A 23,470-nucleotide genomic window follows, 5' to 3' on the forward strand; every position below is an offset into this window, starting at 1 on the left:
CGATCAGGAGCAGCAGCAAGACAGTCCACGGAGCCAAGTCTGTGGTACTACCAGGAGCTTGAGTTTTTGGGGGATCAAATGGATGGCCGGCGATCAATGTCAAGCCTTCCACCCAGACAGCAGGGCAGCAGACCTTCCACGGATCACCCTAGACAGGAGGAGAACAGTGAGGGGCTGGCTGGCAGGCGACCAGAACTTCGATTGAGCACTTCTTCAGATGAGGTAGAGTATTTTACCCCAAATTTTTGGGCTGCTAATTATGGTTTAATTCTTGAGTTGATATTGTAAGCACAAACTAAAAAATGGCTGAGAAAATTCTGGGTCTGAAAAATAGGGGTCCTGGATGACAAGTACAGGGATCAGAAGGAGAGTAGATTAAACATTAAAGTAAGCTAAAACAAACCAGTCTTGAGCCTTGAAAATGTGTGTGATTTGCTGGTGTCAAATTGTAAAAAATGTCCCTTTTTTGCCACAGGAAGAAGAGACCAGCCTGGATTTGACGGCTACTGAGGCCGAGATGCATGCCAGCCAGGAGGAAGGGGTCATTGCCAGCCAGGAGGAGGAGGCCGGGCCAAGCACTAGTCAGGAGGGCCCCAGGCCCAGGGCTAGCACAAGCCCACATGTCCCTCCCCCCCAGGTCAGGCAAGCAGGCCTAATGAGGCGCAGGAGGGAAGTGGAGGATAGGAGCCTTGAGATGATAAGGGAGGCAAGCGCCATAATGAGGGCCCCCCTCACCCGCACTGAGGCCTACAGTGCCTATGTTGCACACGAACTAGCAACAGGGGGGGAGGAAGATCAGAGGCGTGCCAGGAACCTATTTAATCAGGTCATTCTATGGATGCAGAGGGGCTGGCTGACGGATGACACCGAGATCAGTGACCCGGCCCATCCTGCCCAACATCTCTTACCTCCTCCTGCTGCCACATCCTCCCCATCTGCAAGAGGCCATTTCCGGATCCGTGGAAGATCTGCTGCAAGGAGGGTTAGAAGGAATAGGAGACGATGATTCCCGGCCTTCCATTTGATCCCCCAAAAACTTTTTGCTTTTTGGACTACCACAGCCTGGGCTCCATTGGCTCGCTTGCTGCTGCTCCTGGTTTTTGTTTTTTGTAGTTGTTCTCTTTAGTTGTCGGTATGCGGTCCTCAAGGTTTGCCATTTTGTCCTTGACTATGTTGCCTGTGCAGTCTGGAACACAAGTCTGCATGTATGTTGCTATCTCAGCAAGTGCTGCCCTTCTAGTTATTTTTTTGGTGAATTATGTTTGAAATAAATGGTGAGTTTATTTTCAGAAATACCTTGTCTATTGTTTTTTTACACTGTGTTGATTAGGCATGAAACATTTTTGGTAATATGTGTCATTTAGAAAGGACACCAACTCCTTGTGGGGGGGGGGGACATTTGGTGTACCAACTTGGTGAAACAAAAAAGGAAAAACACACGCATAACAAAAATGGTGACATAACCTCACCCAAAAAAATACACAACAAAATGTGCATGAAAAAACAATGGTGCCAGAAATTGCAACCAAAAAAAAAATTAAAAAAATAATGTGCATGAAAAAACAATGGTGCCAGAAATTGCAACCAAAAAAAAAATGTGCATGAAAAAACAATGGTGCCAGAAATTGCACAAAAAAAAAATACACAACAAAATGTGCATGAAAAAACAATGGTGCCAGAAATTGCAACCAAAAAAAAAATTAAAAAAATAATGTGCATGAAAAAACAATGGTGCCAGAAATTGCAACCAAAAAAAAAATTAAAAAAAAAATGTGCATGAAAAAACAATGGTGCCAGAAATTGCAACCAAAAAAAAAAAAAAATGTGCATGAAAAAACAATGGTGCCAGAAATTGCACAAAAAAAAAAAACAAAAAAACAAATGTGCTTGAAAAAACAAGGGTGCCAGAAATTGCAAGCAAAAAAAAAAAAAAAAAAAAAAAAAAAAAAATGAAAAAACAATGGTGCCAGAAATTGCACAAAAAAAATTAAGAAAATAAAACACCAAACAAAAAAAATTCCCTTTTAAAAAATAAACACAAAACATAGACATGTGGAGGACTACAATAAAGTTACAACATCTGGATAGATAGCATTAGCAAGAAAACGGGTTTATTCTAGCAAGAGAACACAGAGAAAAAAAGAGGCAAGAAACAACACAATAGAGCTTTAACAGGACGAATGTGCCATATCAGAAACAAACGAGAGTTTTACCTGAACGAGTGCTCCCATCCCCTTATTTCGTCTGAGCATGCGCGGGATTTTTATACGCGGATAATGTGTACTAACCAACGGATATATCCGTCGGATAGCTTCACAGCGGATATATTTGTTAAGCATGTCAGCAAATATTTTATCTGCTGAAAAGCGATTCGACGGAAAAATATCCGCGGATAATTATCCGCTGGAGTGTACACACCATAGAATATATCCGCTGAAACCCGTTTGCACGGATTTATCCGCGGATGGATTCTATCGTGTGTATGGGGCCTGACTCGGGGTTACCGATCGCAGCACGAAAATGTAACCCCGAGTCAGACTCGGGAATACCGCCAGGGAGGTTAAAGCAGTAGTAAGCCGTCAGATTTTTTTATTGAAACCTGCAAGGCAAAGTTATAATGTGCTAGTATGCATCGCATACTAGCAAATTATGTCAAACTTACTTTAACCACTTCCATACAGGGCACTTATACACCTTCCCGCCCAGACCAATTTTTAGCTTTCAGCGCTGTTGCATTTTGAATGACAATTGCGCGGTCATGCTACACTGTACCCAAACTAAATTTTTATCATTTTGTTCCCACAAATAGAGCTTTCTTTTGGTGGTATTTGATCACCTCTGGGATTTTTATTTTCTGCAAAAAAAATGATTTTTGTTTTCAGTTATAAAACATTGTAAATAAGTATGTTTTCTCCTTCATGGATGGGCACTGATGGTACTGCACGGACGGGCACTGATAAGGCGGCACTGATGGGCACCGATGAGGTGGCACTGATGTGGTGGCATTGATGGGCACTAATATGCAGGACTGATGGGCACTGATAGGCGGCACGGATAGGTGGCATGGATAGGCGGCATGGATTGTCACGGATAGGCGGCATGGATGGGCACTGATAGGCAGCACGGATGGGCACTGATAGGCGGCACGGATGGGCATAGATGGGCACTGATAGGTGGCACTAACATACTAATATATGTGTTGTACTAATGGATGCCAATCAGTGCCAAACAATGCCTGCCAATCAGTGATGCCCATTGTGGGCACTGATTGGCATCCATTGTAGGCACTGATTGGCATCCATTATTTGTGATCGTTATCCCTGGTGGTCTAGGGTGGCATACCTGTGGTGGGCATCCCTGGTGGTCTAGTGGCATCCCTGGTGGTCCAGTGTGGGCATCCTCAGGGGGGCTGTGCTGATAATCGATCAGCACAAACCCCCCCTGTCAGAGGAGCAGCCGATTGGCTCTCCTCTACTCGCGTCTGACAGACGTGAGTGAGGAAAAGCCGATTACCGCCTTTTTCTGTTTATATTGTGATCAGCCGTGATTGGACATGGCTAATCACGTGGTAAAGAGTCTCCGTCTGAGAATCTTTACCTAGATCGGTGTTGCGGGGTGTCAGACTGACACCCTGCAACAACGATCGCTGCGATGCGCGCCCCCGGAGGCACGCAGCGGCTCAATATCCTGAGGACGTCATATGACGTCCACTCAGGATATTGAAACCACTTTGCCAACAGGCAGGCGGCAAGTGGTTAAAATGAAGCCTTCCAGTGGACAGGGCTTCCATCATCACCCAGTCTTCCTTTCGGGTTGGCAGGCTCTGGTCCCTTGATTGGATGAGCACTCGCGCAGGTGCGCTCAAGTCCTGCTGCTGCGTCCATTGACAAGAACAGCAGGACTCCGCCCCGCCTCCGGGTCACTGGCTTTGATTGACAGCAGCGGGAGCCAATGCTCCCACTGCTATCAATCCAGCCAATGAGGACCCTAGACAACGGTTGGAGCTGCTCTGCTCATCCCCGTAACGATCGGGTTTGGGTAAGTAAAAGGGGGGCTCTTGCACTGCAAAAGGTTTTTCACCTTAACGCACTAACACTAAAATCTCTACATCTACAGACAGAGCCGAAGCTCTGCAGAGGACACAGCCGACAATGCCTAGGAAATTGATAGGAAGTGACGTCACCCACAGAGTTACTATGTGGCTTCTGTTGTCGGCTGTGTCCTCTACACCCGCCTCCACAGCAAAGCTACAGCTTACAGCTCAGAGTGGGATCTGGCCGGATCGGCTTAAAAAAAGGTATGTATACTGATTTCTTCTTTACAGTGTTAGGCCCCATACACACGGGAGGATTTATCCGCGGATACGGTCCAGCGGACCGTTTCCGCGGATAAATCCTCTCGAGGATTTCAGCAGATTTTAATGCGATGGAGTGTACTCACCATCGCATTGAAATCCGAGCCGAAATCCTCTAGCGATGACGTGTCGCGCCGTCGCCGCGATTATGACGCGGCAAAGTGCGCGACGCTGTCATAAGGAATTCCACGCATGCGTCGAATCATTACGACGCATGCGGGGGATCCCTTCGGACGGATGGATCCGGTGAGTCTATACAGACCAGCGGATCCATCCGTTGGGATGGATTCCAGCAGATGGATTTGTTTGGCATGTCAGCAAATATTCGATCTGCTGGAATCCATCCCAGGGGAGAAATATCCGCGGAAACAGATCCGCTGGAGTGTACACACCATAGGATCTATCCGCTGAAACCCATTTGCTGGGATGTTTCAGCGGATGGATTCTATGGTGTGTACGGGGCCTTAGAGTTAGATCGTAGAAGTAGAGATTTCAGTGTTAAAGAGGTTGTAAACCTCCCTGTGTAAGTCGTACCTATAGGTAAGCCTAGATTAAGGCTTACCTATAGGTACTGTAAATATCTCCTAAACGTGCACCATTTAGGAGATATTTATTGTATACTGCGCCGATGATGTCATCGGCACATGCGCTCTGAAGGAATGGCCACCCATGCCTTTTCTTCAGGAGCGTGTGCCGTGACCAGCGGCAGTGACTTCTTGCGGGTCCGGCCAGTCACACAGCCAGAGTACGCAGCCCTGGAAGGAAGACGTGCGAAGATGGATGCGGCCTACAGCGAGGACCAGGGCTTTGTTTGCAGGCAAGTGTCGCATACCAGCACATTATGACTTTACTTTGCAGGGAAAAAGGAAGAAAATCCCAACAGGGTTTACTTCCTCTTTAAGGACTCCTGACCCCAACAAGCCACATTTGGCATGTCATTGGGGGGGAGGGTACCTAGCTCCCACTTCTACTCAAAACACCATGGCGCCCTGAGCGGAAGTTCTCCTTTCCCCCTCCCTTCCTGCAATCTTCTGGCTGTGAACCTGCAAGCTGTCACAGCTAGGTGAACCCACTAGTGATGCCATGGAGAGGCGGGGGAGAGAACCTCTAGTCAATCCCTTCTCCCCACAGTTAGAAACACACCTAGGGGAAAAAGCTTAACCCCTTGATCGCCCTCTAGTGTTAACCCCTTCCCTGCAAGGGACATTTACACAGTAATCAGTGCATTTTTATAGCACTGATCACGGAATAAAAGTCAGTGGTCCATAAAAAAATAAAACTGTCAAAAGTGTCCGATATGTCGTAGTCCGTCTAAAAATTGCAGATTGCCGCCATTACTAGTAAAAAAATAAATAAAAAAAAATGCCATAAATCTATTCCCTATTTTGTATACGCTATATATAACATTTTCATAAATCAATCAATATACGTTTATTGCAATTTTTTTACCAAAAATATGTAGAAGACTACATATTGGCCTAAACTGATAAAGAAATTGGTTTACATTTTTGGGGGGATATTTATTATAGCAAAAATTAAAAAATATGTTTTTTTTTTCAAAATTTACACTTTTTTTGTTTATAATGCAAAAAAAAAAAAGAGATGAGCAAATACCACCTAAGGAAAGCTCTATTTGTGAAAAAAAGGGCGTAAATTTTGTTTGGGTACAACATCGCATGACTGCTCAATTGTAAGTTAAGTCGATGCAGTGCCGGTCATTAGGGGGCAAATAATCTGGAGCTGAAGTGGTTAATAAACACCAAAACAGCTGAAACTCCACTTTAAGGCTGAATTCACACCTGAGCGTATCATTTTCAGGCTGGGTTCACACTACTACACTACTTTCATCCTACATTGGTCCTACTTTCATGAACAGGATACTACTTTGGTCCGACTTCAATGATATTCAATGGGCCTGAAGTAGGATCAATGTAGGACCAAAAGTAGTACAGGGAGCATTTTCAAAATCGGACCGACTTGTGTAGGACGCTACAAGACGCTCTCATAGGGAAACATTGAACACAGAGCAAAGTAGGATGAAAGTAGTGTAGTAGTGTGAACCCAGCCTCAGGCAGAAAGTCACACTTTTTTGGCAAAGGTCACCAATGTAAAAAGCAGAAGACCGCCTGTAATCTACCAAAAAGGAAGCTTGTGTACTTTTTTGAGCTTCAGGTATTTTGCCTTAGGTGACAGAAAGCTCAGATGTGAACAGAGGCCAATGAAATGAATGGAATTTCGCTTGTTGGGTGTTTTGGAACTTTTGAGATGAGCGTTTTACGAGCTGAAAACGCTCAGGTGTGAATGCAGCCTAAGCCCAGGTTCACATTAAGTGCGGGTTGGAACTCTTGCAAATTCAGCTGAACTCGCACAATTTTAAACCGGCAATGCAGTCCAACTTTGGGGGCGATTTGACAGACATCTGTCATTCGAATCGTCCCAGAAGATTAGTACAGGAACTACTTTTCGGAATTGGTGCCGTGCCTCAAAGTTGGCTTGCACCGAATTTGGACGGCGTCATTGCCAGCAATAGCCGCCATTTTGGCATGCGATTTGACCCAATGTGAGTGTGGACTTAACCTTTATTTCTGCATCGGTTTAAAATGACTCAATCTCAGAACATTGTAAATTGTTGCAATTGGTTGCCGAGGAATACAGGAGAATAATAGCTAGATTAAGAAAGCGTTAGGCCGGCGTATCAGTAGATACGCCGACCTAACTCTGAATCTGCGCCGTCCTAAGTTCAAGTGTATTCTCAAACGGAGATACACTTAAACCTATCTAAGATACGACGGCTTGCGCCGTCGTATCTTAGGGTGTAATATTTAGGCTGGCCGCTAGGTGACGCTTTCGTTGACTTCGGCGTAGTATATGTAAATCACTAGATACGCCTATTCACAAACGTACGTGCGCCCGTCGCAGTAAAGATACGCCGTTTCCGTAAGAGATACGCTGCCTAAAGATAAACATGCCCCCTAGGTGGCATAGCCAATGTTAAGTATGGCCGTCGTTCCCGCGTCGAAATTTGAAAATTTTACGTTGTTTGCTTGTCGTCCGTGAATAGGGCTGGACGTAATTTACGTCCACGTTGAAACCAATACGTCCTTGCGGCATACTTTAGAGCAATGCACACTGGGATATGTACACGGACGGCGCATGCGCCATTCGTAAAAAACCTCAATCACGTCGGGTCACGAGTAATTAAGATAAAACACGCCCCCCCATCCTCATTTGAATTAGGCGCGCTTACGCCGGCCACATTTACGCATACGCCACCGTAAGTTAGGAGGCAAGTACTTTGTGAATACAGTACTTGCCTATCTAACTTACGGCGGCGGAGTGTAAATACGCTACACCGCCGCAAAGATGCGCGCCCCTACATGAGTACTAAGATTTGTAGGTAAAGTTGATCCAGGGTAAATCCGATTGCCTCTCGGGGGATCAGGAAGGAATTTTTTCCCCTGCTGTAGCAAATTGGATCATGCTCTGCTGGGGTTTTTTGCCTTCCTCTGGATCAACTGTGGGTATGGAGTTGGGTGTATAGGATTTTACTGTGTTTTTTATTTTGTTTTTTTATTTTTTGTGGTTGAACTGGATGGACTTGTGTCTTTTTTCAACCTAACTATGAATCCAGCTATAAGTCTGTAAACCTGTTGCACAGACTTTGCTGAAGGACACATTTAGTCAATAAATGTCCCCTAGGGGTCAGTATCTGTCACAAAGGCAGAATGACAGCAGGCTCCCTCCAGACTGCCTATCCAGCACCTTTCACACCTCATATGCACTAACTACATAAAACGAATAAGAATTTCTGTCAGCCATCTTCCTCGGATAAACTGAAATACTAATAGACGCCAAGAGCTCTACATTAGTAGAAGGAACACTGTTGCTGCGCAACCTTCCCCACCAGGACCTCACAGCCAGCTCTAACACACGCCTAGCACTGCTATCACATGATGCACCAAATTGCTGTTGACACGACCGTCCCAAAATGGTGTCCTCATGACGACAGGCCCCGCCGCCTGACCGCCCACTAACGTCACTTCCACGAAGGCGGTGCCTAGGTGCATCACGTGATCCCAACTGCCTCCTGCTTGGTGTTACCTAACAAAACAAGAATTATAATGAGAATTGGTAGAAGCGTGCGGCGGGCACCCGGCGAAGGTCCGTGTCTGAGGTGGAAGCGGCAGGAAAGGAGCCGACCGGGCAGGAAGAGCTGCGCAGCGGTCGCTGAGTGGGGGCGGGTGGAGAGGCCGAGGCCTGTGCGGGTCACGTGGTGCTGCGCTGTGGTGTTTCCCCGGTAAAGATGGCGGCTGTGAGGTAGAAAGCGGCTGGTGGCTACGGAGCGACAGCAGCGGTTCTGAGGCGATACGGCGCCCGAGTGAAGAGTGTTCCTGGGACCGGCAGTGTAAGTGTATACGGAGGGCGGGGCAAGTATCCGGTAAGGACCGGGCGCCTCATAATACTTGACTCGCTGAGGCCCCCGTCAGGCCTGATGAGAGCGACTTATTCCCGGTTGTGCTGAGGGGTCTGAGGAGAGGCGACCTGAGTGCGCGAGTCGAGGCCTGTTACTACGATACCAGCTGCTATCACCGAGTGGGCTCTCCTCACCTCCCTGGCCACAACTCCCTCTCACCTGCCCGGCCCTAGCTTCCTTCACCACCTGAGCTCCCTTTTCGCAGTTCCAGTTCCCTCACTGACCCATGTTCTCACCACTACTACTTTCCCTTCTACATGTCCGGGACAAGGTCCTAGTACTTCCCCCCAGTCACTGTATCCAGAGATAGGGGAGCCCTGACACAGCTAACACGTGTTCTGCCTTGCCCGGGCACCACCAAGTAAGCCGCTGGACTCTGCCCTCCACCCCCGCACATGGTGCCCGGACTCACAGGACTCCACATTAGTCATCCTGGCCCAACCCGGAAGTTTATGTTGTGAACACGTGGTAGGAGGTCCGGGCTCGTGTCCCACTACTGACCTTTACATTGCAGGTGTGAGGATGGTTTCCCTTCTATTCCTCTCCAGTGTCACACAGGCGCCTTCTTCTGCTGGCCTTCACTTTTTGTTGGCTGCAACTTGTTTTGTGGCATGCTCACAAGAGGCTTCAGATCGCCTGTTTACTAAATACTGAGATGTAGTCACAGGCAGCAGGCTGTTTATGTAAAGGATCTTTGAATTGTTGGTCCTGTTACTTTAGTATATTTTACTAAAAGGTAGTTGAGTATGCTGCTGATGTTAACCTTCAGTTCACAGTGCCACAATGGGAAAGGCCTGTGACTTTGTTGCAGCCTGCGACTTTAACAGAAGTCAATGCAAGTTGTGATGAAGGCGCCCCAAAGTAATTTTTTCTAAGCCACTGCGTCTTGAGTCGCATCGATTAGAAGGGTTCCATTGCAGTTATGGGGTGCGACTTTGAACTCCAGTCGCTGCAGTGTGAACCAAACCTAAGGCCTCATTCACACTGGATATCTCACTCTACACGTTTTCTTCCTGACAGCATTTTGGCATAAAAAAATGTTTTGTTACTTAACATGTTTGGACGCGTTTAGTCGTGTCAAGCGTTTGGTCATTCATTTCATTGGAAAGATTGACTTGTTCTGGCCTCTGAAATGGAATAATGCTAATGCCTGAATGTATGTTTAGACCGGTTTCCATGCATCAAGCGTTTTTTTTTCTTCTTCTGCTGCTCCTGGATGCACTGGCAGTGGGGTTTTTTTCCTGCCTCTAAACATTTCTGCCTTTAAACTCCTGCCTATGTGTACATAGGCTCATGTGCAGGAGCGTTTAGAGGCAAGGAAAATAAACACTAAACTCCCCTAGGAGCAGCGAAGAACTTATCCAAAATGTGCATGATGCCTAAATTGTAGAAATATGTAACAAAATTGTAAGCTGCATTCACACCTGAGCATAGTGTATTTTGTGTTTTTGTTTTATCGCTTGTGTACTTTTTTTTTTTTGTGAGCTTCAGACAGGAAAAGTCTAGTGAGGCAGAGAAATGCATATAATCACTTGTATTGTGCATATTCAGGCAAACCCATTGATTTCTATGGGGCCAAGTATGCATGAATCTAATCAAAAAGATGCTCCTGTACTTCTGACAGGCAACCCACTACAAGCAATATAGCGTACCAATGTGAACAGGGGCAATTTTAAATGGAATTCTTCTTGAGTGTTGTCATAAGCTTGTCAAAACACGCAGGTGTTTGACATGCTTATGACAACACGTGTTTGTTTTTTACATTTTCAAGTAAGAATTTTGGTTCTACAAAATGTGTGGTGCATATCGGGTAATTTTTGTATCGTATAAATGTATAGTGCCCTGTCTGTCAGAAACCAATTTTTAGCATACAATTTTGTCCGTGGCCTTTCAGTCATTAAAGTTGGCCGGTGTTTTAGTTTTTTTTATTTGAGATGGTTCGTTTACAAATTGGGAGTGCTTGTCCTCTGTTTTGCACTAGGGCAAATCCAGAGGTTGACCCTTTTTAAAGGGGGGGGGGGGCTCCTCTTTTTTTTCTTTTTATATATGTCTAAATGTAAATTTTCTAGTTATGCATGTCTGCTGAAATCTAGTGTTGGTGGTCTTATGTGTGACTTTAACACTTTTATTTTCAAGATGATGGATCCAAATCAGGATTTGTTACTTGCTGCTCTGAGCGAGTGTGGCATCAGCCCTAACGACCTTTTTGATGGTGATTCCTTGGATATAGGTCTACTTGCTCCAAGCCAAGCCCCCGTCACCCAGCAAGTAAGTTTGGAGGACTGCATGACTTTTGCTACCCTTTAGGGGTGTGTGTGTGTTGTGTAAAGTTTTAAAATAAATGAATAAAAAGAAGTAGGAAGACTGGTCTTCTATATGGACACTGATGCTGTACCAATTCTGTCAACTTTTATATAACTCTGTATTGAGGAAAATATAGAGGCAGCCATTGCTGACCTCATTAGTGTGAGTAAATAAGCTGGAAGAAGCATGCAGCTTGCTAAATTGGAAATCTCAATCCGCTAACTTTTAGATCTTGTGCAACTGAGGCTGTATATTGTAAATTATTAGTGTACTTATTGGTGAATTTCCACCAAACCTTAATTGCGAATAGATTGCAGGAGATGGAGTATATGGGATTGTATGTTTTTTTTTTTTTTTTTTTTTTATGGTTGACCTAGAATAGATGGACTTTTTTTTTTTTTTTTCAACCTGAATAACTTTTGAGTATAAGGTCCTGTCATGTTGATATAGCGTTTCCTATGCTCTTACATAAGATTTTTTTTTACCCTTCTGTCTCCCCCACTTGTTGCCACTGTCAACAGACAGTTCATTACTTCATATATTGTGGACATGCCCCCTTATCGGCCCTTTCTGGGTCTCAGTCCAGAAACTGATCTTTAGATTGACAGACATTTTGCTAGCAGATGAATCGGAGCAGTACTTGCTGTGATTTCACTCCACTTTCGAGGTATGAACTTCTCAATGCTGCTAAAATGTATACCGCAAAGGTTGAAATGCCCAGAACCCCCAACAGTTGGTTGGTGGATAGCTGTGATACATGAAATCAACCTGATGGAACAATTAACGGCTGCATTAAAACGAAAGGAGGAACCATTTAATAGCATGATTTCCAGTACTTGGGATCCTACAACAGCCCTTTTGACCTCCTCTGATTAGGGACTGTGCATGCTTACCCAAACACCGGAGCCAGTTCACATATCTACGCTGCAGCTCCAGTGCGAATTTGCACTGGGTCCTGTGCTTTTTGTGGTTGGATTCAGGCTGAAATCGGACCTGAAACCGTGAATGGGGATAAACCGGACCCCCTGCTGTGAGCCGCATGACTAAAACTGGGACTACTTTGCACATTCTGAATAGCTGATGCTTAAAGGAGTTCTCTGACCTAAAACTTTTAACCCCCGCTGTGCCCGGGCTGTAAAACTATACAAAATAAACTTTCACTTACCTGCCTACGATCCCCCGTTGTTCCGATATCGCCGTCCCGTTCTCCGGTCCCGGTCTCTTCCGCTTCCTGTGTGTCGGTGACTCATAGTGCGCTCAGCCTATCAGCGGCCGCAGCAATGTCACGTTGCGGCCGCTGATAGGCTGAGCGCACTATGAGTCACCGACACACAGGAAGCGGAAGAGACCGGGACCGGAGAACGGGACGGCGATATCGGAACAACGGGGGATTGTAGGCAGGTAAGTGAAAGTTTATTTTGTATAGTTTTACAGCCCGGGCACAGCGGGGGTTAAAAGTTTTAGGTCAGAGAACTCCTTTAAAGTGGATGTAAACTCTCCATACACCCAGTGAAGTGAACAGCCTCAGATTATACACAGAGATTAACCAAGTCTACCTGCATAGGTTGTATATGTATATCTGTTGTCTTCACATTTATATACAGGTTAGAAAGTTGAGATCATGTTAGATTTTCTCTTCCTTGTTAACACAGGGTGTTATGTCTGGGCATACAGCCAAGATAGCCAACATTGCTGATTGGAAGAAAGGCACACACCCCCTCTCATCATAGGCAGAGACTCTCAGAGCTGTTTTGTAGTAGGAGCTGCTCTCTGCTACTCTATTTTAGCAACCTCCTTTGACAAAAGATTCTGGCTGCTTTTGTCTAAAAAGTAAAAAAAAAATGTCAGGAGTTTTCAGGCTTATAACAGAGGAGCTAAGAGAGCTTTAAGACTTGGCTCGTTGAAAATAGATGACACAATTCTGCAGCTTATATGTGCCCAGCTCAAGTTTCATGAATCAGGTTTACATCCACTTCAGAGTCAATTTTTATATGTTTTTTGCACACGTTGAAATCTGCATTTTTGGGTATAAAATTATTTAAAAACCCCCATAACATTATGTATATTTTTCCTTTTTTTTTTTTGACAGCAGTTGTACTTTAGAATAGAAAAACCAGTATATTTGTTGGTTCATAAAATCTATTTTATTGCTATGACAAGGTGGCTAAGAAGCCCCTATATCAGGGATATGCAATTAGCGGACCTCCAGCTGTTGCAGAATTTCAAGTCCCATGAGGCATAGCAAGACTGACAGCCACAAGCATGACACCCAGAGGCAGAGGCATGATGGGAATTGTAGGTTTGCAACATCTGGAGGTCCGCTAATTGCATATCCCTGCCCTATATGATAGCTATGGGCAGGTGACGGGTCCATAGAGACATCAGTGGTCTATTAAACCACCAATGTCTCCCCTGCCCTCCACTCTAGCCAACCAAGCACAGGAGTGTGCAGGATCCGCTGTACATCCAGCTTTCTAGCCAGGATTTTGACAGCTCTGAACCTGAAGTGTTGAGTTCTCTCCCCTTCAGAAAAAAAAGCCTTGTATTTTTTTAATCACTGAAAACAAGGAATCCTCTGATTTGGCTGAGATGGAGAGGTGAGAAAACATCACTATTTTCACTTTGGCCAATCAGTGGGAGCCTTGTAGTCATTGATAAAAATGCAACGCTTCTCTTGAATGATGAAACGCTCGACCCGACTCTTTAATTCCTGCAGCAGACAGATACTACTGATGCTAAAATTCTGCGTCACTTGTATGTAGCTAATGTTACTAAACTATATTTCAGCGCACACACTGGCCACGTTCTGAGGCCGCACCAGTGTGTTTTCTATTACTGCCACCTTTCCGGATATGTCTGATTTGCTTTCGGTTTGCTAATAAGGCCTTGACATCTTTCAGCTGCATAAATGTAGGCCTAAAGTCAAGTCTACCCTTGCTTGGTGAATGCAGTCTAAATTGTAGCCCATGTGCTAACTATCCCTCTCTAGGGTGTTTTATATAGGTTAGAATATAATAGTGATACAAATGGATTTATTTTTTCATTCCTTTTTATTGAAGGCTAAATTGACCTTTTGTAAAATAAAAAAGTACCAATACATAAAATGTATTGACTTACACCAGTGGTTGCTAAAGGACTGGTATAAGGCTAATTTGAACTGTAACTAAAATTCTCAAGAGTAGAAACCCTCCAAAGAGGAGCTGCATGGCCGGAAGATGCTCCCATTGAATTTAAGGGGTCATCTCGGCCCTGGATCAATCACTGTAGCTGGTCTTTGTGTTTACGTACACAGCCCTCAAACTGGGAGTGGGACCCATGTCACTTTCCAAAGTATGAAGGGGAGGGAGAAAAAGGCAGTGAACCTCTCCTAAGGCACTATGAGGCTAGCCTCGGATCTAATGAGGCTGTCCCTGTCAGGTGATCCAGGGGTCCCAGATTTTTTCAAATCGGGAAATCTTGTCCTGGGGGCATTATCCAGGACACTATAAGAGGTCAAAAGATGGCACCAGGGATTTCCAAGATCATGCGATTGTTATTCTGGCTGTTGTAAAAATTTAAGATTTTAGGCGTTAAGTGGGTCTTGCGGGTTCCCTCAACAGGAGTGTCTGCAGTGGGGACTTGGTCAAATTAGTCCCCTTGAGGGAATAGATAAAATTGTACGCTCTGATCCAGAATCTACAAACTTTTGGGCAGTTCTGGCGGGGACCAAGTACCGTTGCATTACAGCTTTGTAGTTGGTCTCTATTAGGAAGGTGTTTATAATTGATTTTGCAGGGTACAAGACCCCTATATTCTTTTCCCATAAAAGGGGGTTTGTTATCCGTCAAAATGCTGTAAACCTTGGATATAAAATGTCTACACACCCCTGGTAAAATGTCAGGTTTCTGTGATGTAAAAAAAAAAGACAACGATAAATCCTTTCAGAACTTTCTTTGTCAACCTTTTTAATGTGACCTATAAACTGTACTCGACTCAATTAAAAAACAAACTAAAGTCTTTTGGGCGGGGGCGGGAGTAAAAATAAAAAAATGTGGTTGCATAAGTGTGCACACCCTCCTATAACTGGGGATGCAGCTGTGTTTAGATTTAGACCCCTTTCACACTGGGGCGTTTTTCAGGCGCTTTAGCGCTAAAAGCCTATAAAGTGCCTGAAAGAAGCTGCATGTGCAATCCCAATGTGAAAGCCTGAGTTATGAGTAAGCACTGATTGTAGTGCGAAACGTCAGCTGTATGCCCCTGTCTTTGCTGTGATGTGTGGTGTTAGAACACTTTTATCAATAAAAGGCAACCGAGAAGGTTTTTCCAGAGTGCGGCTGTCCAAACATTTCTTTCTACAATTGCTTTCACACTGAGGCGTCAAAAAAAGTCCTGCAAGCAGCTTCTTTGCAGCGCTTTAGGAGCGGTGAATACACTGCTCCTAAAGCCCCCTTCCCATTGAGGGAGCTTTTTTTAACGCCAAAGCTCATGAAAAATGCCCCAGTGTTAAAGGGGTCTTGGCGGCATTTTTCCGGGCGCTGGCAGTGTGAAAGGGCTCTGAAATCACTCGGGCTTTCACATTGGGATTGCAGATGAGGCTTCTTTCAGGCGCTTTACAGGATTTTTTATTTTTAACGCCAAAGCGCCTGAAAAACGCCCCAGTGTGAAAGGGGCCTAAAGCAATCGCATTCTTACCCATGTTAATTAGGAGTCCATACACACCTGCCATTTAAAGTGCCTCTGATTAACCCCAAATAAAGTTCAGCTGTTCCAGTAGGTCTTTCCTCACATTTTCTTAGTTGTATTCTACAGCAAAAGCCATGGTCCATAAAGAACTTCCAAAGCATCCGAGGGATCTAATTGTTAAAATGTATCAGTCAGTGGAAGGGTACAAAAGAATTTCCAAGGCATTAGATGTACCATGGAACACAGTGAAGACAGTCATCAATCAAGTGGAGAAAATATGGCACAACAGTGACATTACCAAGAACTGAATGCCTCTCCGAAATGGTAAAAGAAAACTGGTCAGGGAAGCTGCCTAGAGGCCTACAGCAACATTAAAGGATCTGCAGGACTATCTGGCAAGTATTGGTTGTGTGGTACATGTGACAACAATCTCCTGTATTCTTCATATGTCTGGACTATGAGGTAGAGTGGCAAGATTGAAGCCTTTTCCTACGATGAAAAACCCAAGTCTGGCTAAAGTTTGCAAAAACACATCTGAAGTCTCCCAAAAGCATGTGGGAAAATGTGTTATGGTCTGATGAAACCAAGATTGAACTGTTTGGCGCAAAAATAACACTGTAAATCACCAAAAGAACACCCTACCCACATGGAAGCATGGTGGTGGCAGCATCATGCGTTGGCACTGTTTTTCTTTGGTTGGATCAGGGGCCTTGGTCAAGGGTAGAGGGAATTATAAACGGTTCCAAATATCAGTCAATATTGGCACAAAACTTTCAGGCTAATGCTAGAAAGCTGTACATAAGGAGCAACTTCATCTTTCAGCATGATAAGGACCCAAAGCATACATCCAAATCAACAAATGAATGGCTTCACCAGAAGATGATTACAGTTTTGGAATGTCCTAGACCTGAATCCGATTGACAATCTGTGGAGTGATCTGAAGAGGGCTGTGCATAGGAGATGCCCTCACAATCTGAAAGATTTGGCGTGTTTTTCTAAAGAAGTGTGGGCAAATATTGCCAAGTCAAGATGTGCCATGCTGATAGACTCATACCCAAAAAGACTGAATGCTGTAATAAAATCAAAAGGTGCTTAAACAAAGTATTAGTTCCCACTTGTATTGTTCACACTTATGCAACCATATTTGTGTGTGTGTGTGTGTGTGTGTTTTTTTTTTTTTTTTTTTTTCCCTCCACCTAAAATATTTAAGTTTGTACAGTTTTATAGGTAACATTAAAGGTGGAAAGTTCTGAAATTATTTATTTATGTGTGTGTGTATATATATATCAAATTTTTTTTTTTATTTTTTTTTTAACACCACAGAAACCTGACATTTTAACAGGGGTGTGTCGACTTTTTAAATCCACTGTATATCCTGAACAGTTGTCAATGCGTTTACATAGATATGCCATTTTGAGTTTCTTGAAGATAAATTGTAAACCCTTTTCAGTGAAGCAATTATATCGATGGTATTCTGCAGGTGGTAAAGCGTGTTGTTCCTTAAGGGTTGCCAGTAGGGTTGTACCAATACTAGTATCGGTATCGGGACCGATTCCGAGTATTTGCGGGAGTACTCGTACTTCCGCAAATACCCCCGATACCGAAATAGAATACTCCATCGCCACCGACGCCACGACGCATCCCGCCGCATCCCCGCTTGGATAATACGGGCGGTGAACATTACAGCATTCATTTGAATAGCTGTAGTCTTTCCCGCTCCGCCGCGTATAGACACTCCCCCTTGTTTGGGTGAACTGTCCAATCCCGAGCAAGGGGGAGTGTCTATACGCAGCGCGGCGTGAATCATTACAGCTATTCAAAGCTGTAATGTTCCCCGCCCGTATTAACCAGTCGGCGGCAGCGGGGATGCGGCGCGATGCAGGTAGGGGGGACATTGCTGCATATGGGGGGACATTGCTGCATATGGGGGGACATTGCTGCATGCATATGGGGGGACATTGCTGCATGCATATGGGGGGACATTGCTGCATGCATATGGGGGGACATTGCTGCATGCATATGAGGGGACATTGCTGCATGCATATGGGGGGACATTGCTGCATGCATATGGGGGGACATTGCTGCATGCATATGGGGGGACATTGCTGCATGCATATGGGGGGACATTGCTGCATGCATATGGGGGGACATTGCTGCATGCATATGGGGGGACATTGCTGCATGCATATGGGGGGACATTGCTGCATATGGGGGGATATGGGGGGAGACATGGCTGCATCTGTGGGGGGACATGGCTGCATTTGGGGACATATTTAAAAAAAAAGTATGGGTATTCGGTATCCGCGAGTACTTGAAAAAAAGTTTCGGTACTCCGTCCTAAAAAAGTGGTATCGGGACAACCCTAGTTGCCAGTGACATACCTCCTCTGTGATCGTAGAAATCGGCCATGCGCGCTCCATAATGCCCCGACGGTAGTGACCTTAAAGGTGTTTAGCATTGTTAATTCCCTGTTTCGTTTGCTTATATGGAGGAACCGCACACCCAGAATTAAACTAGAGCATCTCCAGCGCCCCGAAGGATGAGGGAGGGCTCGCCCTCCCCAATCCTTGGTTGTACTATATTGTTGCAGCAATTGATGGGTACGGTACGCACGGGGGTGGTCGGGGAGGGAGGAGGTTCCTCTGAACTGGTGATGTTACATACTGTAAAGGAGTCGGTGCCGATTGCCCTGGAATCGCTAGCTTTTGGAAAACCGAACAAATCGTACCCGACCTATAACTAGGGTTGTCCAGATACCGATACCGAGTATTTGCGGGAGTACTCGTACTCGCGCAAAGACCCCCGATACCTAAATAGAATACTTCCCCCCCCCTCCCCCCCCCCCCCCCCCCGCCGCTCCTGCCGCATCGTGCCGCCGCATCGAGGGACATGGCTAGAGGGACATTGCTGCATATGTGAGGGACATGGCTAGAGGGACATTGCTGCATATGTGAGGGACATTGCTGCATATGTGAGGGACATTGCTGCATATGTGAGGGACATTGCTGCATATGTGAGGGACATTGCTGCATATGTGAGGGACATTGCTGCATATGTGAGGGACATTGCTGCATATGTGAGGGACATTGCTGCATATGTGAGGGACATTGCTGCATATGTGAGGGACATTGCTGCATATGTGAGGGACATTGCTGCATATGTGAGGGACATGGCTGCATATGTGAGGGACATGGCTGCATATGTGAGGGACATGGCTAGAGGGACATTGCTGCATATGTGAGGGACATGGCTAGAGGGACATGGCTGCATATGTGAGGGACATGGCTAGAGGGACATGGCTGCATATGTGGGGGACATGGCTGCATATGGGGGGGGACATGGCTGCATTTGGGGACACATTTAAAAAAAGTATCGGTATTCGGTATCGGCGACTACTTGAAAAAAAGTATCGGTACTTGTACTCGGTCCTAAAAAAGTGGTATCGGGACAACCCTACCTATAACCTTATCCAAAAAGTTTGGAACAAGACGAGGTATCTACAGGGAGTGGCAGGGTTCAGAGTATAGCCCTATTTGGTCTAACAACTCGTACCCCCAGCATGGGACACTTTGGAGGAGATATGGGGTGGTCTATCTTGTCCAGGTCTTTCGCGATGGGACTTTGCTTTCATTTGAAACCCTACAGGGTCTTTTCAGTTTGCCGCAGTCTGAGGTTTTTATTATATGCAACTACGCTATGCAATAAAAGCCCAGAGCAGATCTTCGGAGTGGGTCCCCTCCCCTACCCCGTTGTTTAATTTGATTGCTAGAGCTGCCAATACAAAGGGTTTATATCACAATGCTATAATATGCTACTACAAAGTTTTCTGACTAAACACCCGTTACGAATGAGGACCAAGTGGGAGGGAGAAGTGGGCCCGATAGATGAAGAGCAGTGGAAGGAGGCCCTACAGGCGATACCAGTATTCTCCCTGAATGTGTCCCATAGAGTGTCACAATTGTATTTACTGCTGAGGGTGTATTGCACCCCCCCCACAGACTGTTTGCTATGGGGCTGCGGCCCACTCCATGGTGCACCAGGTGTAAGAGGGACCACGGTGACTTGATTCACCTACTGTGGAGATGCCTGAAGCTTCACCCATATTGGAAGGGGGTGGTGGACACCATAAACAGGGTGTTCCAAGTTACATTGCCTACAGACCCAAAACAATGTTTACTCCATATACTAGATGAGTGGGAGGAAGGTAAAAGGGTGGCAGTAATTAGATCTTTGTTTTTGGCTTGCGAGCTTATTATGACTCATTGGATAACGGAAGACCCTCCTACCCTTAAAGATTGGATTAATACAATGGGGGATATGCTCCAGAAGGAGAAAATAATATACCAACATAGGGGTTGTGCCCAGAAGTTTGAGAAGCTGTAGGGACCGTGGCTGAATGTACCGGGCTTGGCCCTGGTGGATCTGGTCACGGGCAGATTGTTGGGCCTAGGTACCCGAGCAAGGTATATGTTTTGCGTTTGGGTCTCATTTGAGGGAAATGGTAGTCTATCATAGTAGGGGGTGGGAGGAGGGCAGAGCCGGGAATGGTTTGTGATGTATGTGCAGTATTATGGTTCATTTCGTTTTGGTTTGTATCGGATTGTTTATGTAGCTTTGATGTATGTCTTTTACTTGTTCTAAAATAAACTTTTATCTGGATAAAAAAAAAGAAATCGGCCATGTGCAAAAGACCCTTATTTGTCCACCATGCAAACTCAATAGGGGTGAGGTAGGATAGCGGTTTCCAGCTGCATCTAAATTAGATGGCGTATAGTGTGAAAAGTAATCTCCTAAACCTTCCCTCACTTTTTTTTTTTTTTTTTTAACATGTCCACTTCTGGACCGTCCACCGTGGATTTACGTTGCTACTTTGAAGTTAAATACTGTTGTTGCAGCAGATGGCTGCCATAACCCCCGTATTTTCTTTCAACGGCAGTAGGTCGTCCCCCGCACCATCCCAGTCTCTGCCACTTGCCAGACCTGTTGGTAGCGGTAGAGACTGTCTGATACTGATGGGCAGGAAGTCCAGTGAGGGAGTGATGGCCCCCACTCGACTCCATTGGTTGGTGGGAGCGACGTCAAAAGTCACTTCTGCCCAATGGCCTTAAAGGGCCTTCTTTTTTTTTTTTTATTGCTTTTAAGTGTAAATGTGAGATCTGAGGTCCTTTTTGACCCCAGATCTCACATTAAAGAGGTCCTGTCATGCTTTTTTTTTTTCTATTACAAGGGATGTTTACATGTTTAACCACTTAAGGACCGCATCCTGCAGATATACGTCGGCAGAATGGCACGGCTGGGCACGTACCTGTACGCCCCCGGTCGTGGGCGTGCGCCCGTGACCCGGTCCGAAGCCCTGTGACCCGATCGCCGCCTGAGTCCCGCGGTCGATCCCCGGAGCTGTAGAACGGGGAGAGCTACAGCTTCCCCGTTCTTCACAGTGGCAGCTTCATTGATCGTGTGTTACCTAATATAGGGAGACACGATCAATGATGTCACACGTCCAGCCCTGACCCCTTACAGTTAGAAAAACACACAAGGTCACACAACCACTAGGGGGCGCTGTAGGGGTTAACTCCTAAACTGCACTGTCATTTTCACAGTAAACAATGCATTTTTATTGCATTTTTTTGCTGTGAAAATGACAATGGTCCCAAAAATGTGTCAAAATTGTCCGATGTGTCCGCCATAATGTCGCAGTGACAAAAAAAATTGCTGATCGCCGCCATTAGTAGTTTTTTATTGCATTTTTTTATAATTTTTTTTTTTTTTACTATCCTATTTTGTAAACTCTAAAAAATTTAGCGCAAACCAATTGATCAACGCTTATTGCGATTTTATTATAAAAAAAAAAAAATAGGTAGAATACGTATCGGCCTAAACTGAGGGAAAAAATTTTTTTTATATCTTTTTGGGGAATATTTATTATAGCAAAAAGTAAAAAATATTGCTTTTTTTTTTTTTTTCCTTTTCAAAATTGTTGCTATATTTTTGTTTATAGCGCAAAAAATAAACCGCAGAGGTGATCAAATACCACCAAATGAAAGCTCTTTGTGGGTTAAAAAGGACGCCAATTTTGTTTGGGAGCCACATCGCACGACCGCGCAATTGTCAGTTAAAGCGACGCAGTGCCGAATCGCAAAAACTGGGCAGGTCCTTTACCTGCATTAAGGTCCTGGTCTTAAGTGGTTAAAAGTGATCCACATTTTTTTTAAGGGGACAGTGTAAAAAAAAACGCACACTACTTTTTTTTTGCGCTCTGTGCTTATGCGCAGAAGCAAATGCATATGTAAGTCACGCCTACATGTGTAAATGGTGTTCAAACCACACATGAGGTATTGCAGCGATCATTAAAGTGAGGGCAATAATTCTAGCAAAATATCTCCTAGCTCAAAACTGGTCACCTGTAGAAATTTTAAGTGTCGCCATTCCGCAAGCAGACGCAATTTTGAAGCATGACATGTTGGGTATCACTTTACTCGGTGTAAACATTCTTTCATAATATAAAAAAACAATTAAGGTAACTATTTTTTTTTCTTAGACTTTAATTAAAAATATATTTTCCCAAAAAATTGCATTTGGAAGACCGCTGCGCAAATACGGTGTGACATAAAGTATAGCAACAAATGCTATTTTATTCTCTAGGGCAGGGGTTTGCAATTAGCGGACTTCCAGCTGTTGCAAAACTACAAGTCCCATCATGCCTCTGCCTCTGGGTGTCATGCTTGTGGTTGTCAGTCTTGCTATGCCTCATGGGACTTGTAGTTCTGCAACAGCTGGAGGTCCACTAATTCAGGGCTCGACAAATCCCGGGCGCCAGGTCGCCATGGCGACTAGAAATGGGGTCCTGACGACTTGGCTTGGAAGGGGGGGAGCTGGCGCCATCTGGTGGTGAGCCGTTGGTATTACAAGTTATTACCACCAGATGTGTAAGCTGGCGCCATCTGGTGGTTACAAGTTAAACAGCAATTCTAATGTAATTTTTCACTATTTTCACTGCCATGTTCTTCCCTCTAATTAGAACCCCCAAACATTATATATATTTTTTATCCTAACACCCTAGAGAATAAAATGGCCATCGTTGCAATACTTTCTGTCACGTTGTATTTGCGCAGCGGTCTTGCAAGCGCACTTTTTTTGGGAAAAAAATTACACTTTTTTTTTTAATTAAAAAATAAGACAACAGTAAAGTTATCCCCATTTTTTTTTTTTAATACTATGAAAGATAATGTTACGCCGAGTAAATTGATACCCAACATGTCACGCTTCAAAGTTACGTCCGCTCGTGGAATGGCGTCAAACTTTTACCCTTTAAAATCTCCATAGGCGACGTTTAAAAAAACTCTACAGGTTGCATGTTTTGAGTTACAGAGGAGGTCTAAGGCTAGAATTATTGCTCTCGCTCTACCAATCGCGGCGATACCTCACATGTGGTTTGAACACCGTTTACATATGCGGTCGCTGCTCACGTATGTGTTCGCTTCTGCGCGCAAGCTCGACGGGACACGTTTTCTGGCTCCTAACTTTTTTAGCTGGCTCCTAGATTCCAAGCAAATTTGTCAACCCCTGCACTAATTGCATATCCCTGCTCTAGGGTGTCTGAAAAAATATGTTTGGGGGTTCTGAACCACTTCAATACAGTGCATTTTCAGCCCCTTCCTGCCCAGAACAATTTTTTA

At 44.9% G+C, this 23,470-nt stretch overlaps 1 protein-coding gene across 3 annotated transcripts in view; it reads left to right on the forward strand.

Moving 5' to 3' along the window:
• Positions 1-8,410: 8,410 nt before the first annotated feature.
• Positions 8,411-23,470, forward strand: part of SBNO1 (strawberry notch homolog 1) — a 135,911-nt gene continuing 120,851 nt past the window's right edge. For all 3 annotated transcript variants that reach the window (XM_040347290.1, XM_040347291.1, XM_040347292.1), the window contains exons 1-2: positions 8,411-8,759; positions 10,965-11,096. In XM_040347290.1, coding sequence (XP_040203224.1) covers positions 10,965-11,096 — 132 coding nt within the window. In that variant the 5' untranslated portion in view covers positions 8,411-8,759. The remainder of the gene's footprint in view (positions 8,760-10,964; positions 11,097-23,470) is intronic.

The sequence above is a fragment of the Rana temporaria genome, chromosome 1 (genome assembly GCF_905171775.1).
Source record: "Rana temporaria chromosome 1, aRanTem1.1, whole genome shotgun sequence".
NCBI lineage: Eukaryota > Metazoa > Chordata > Amphibia > Anura > Ranidae > Rana > Rana temporaria.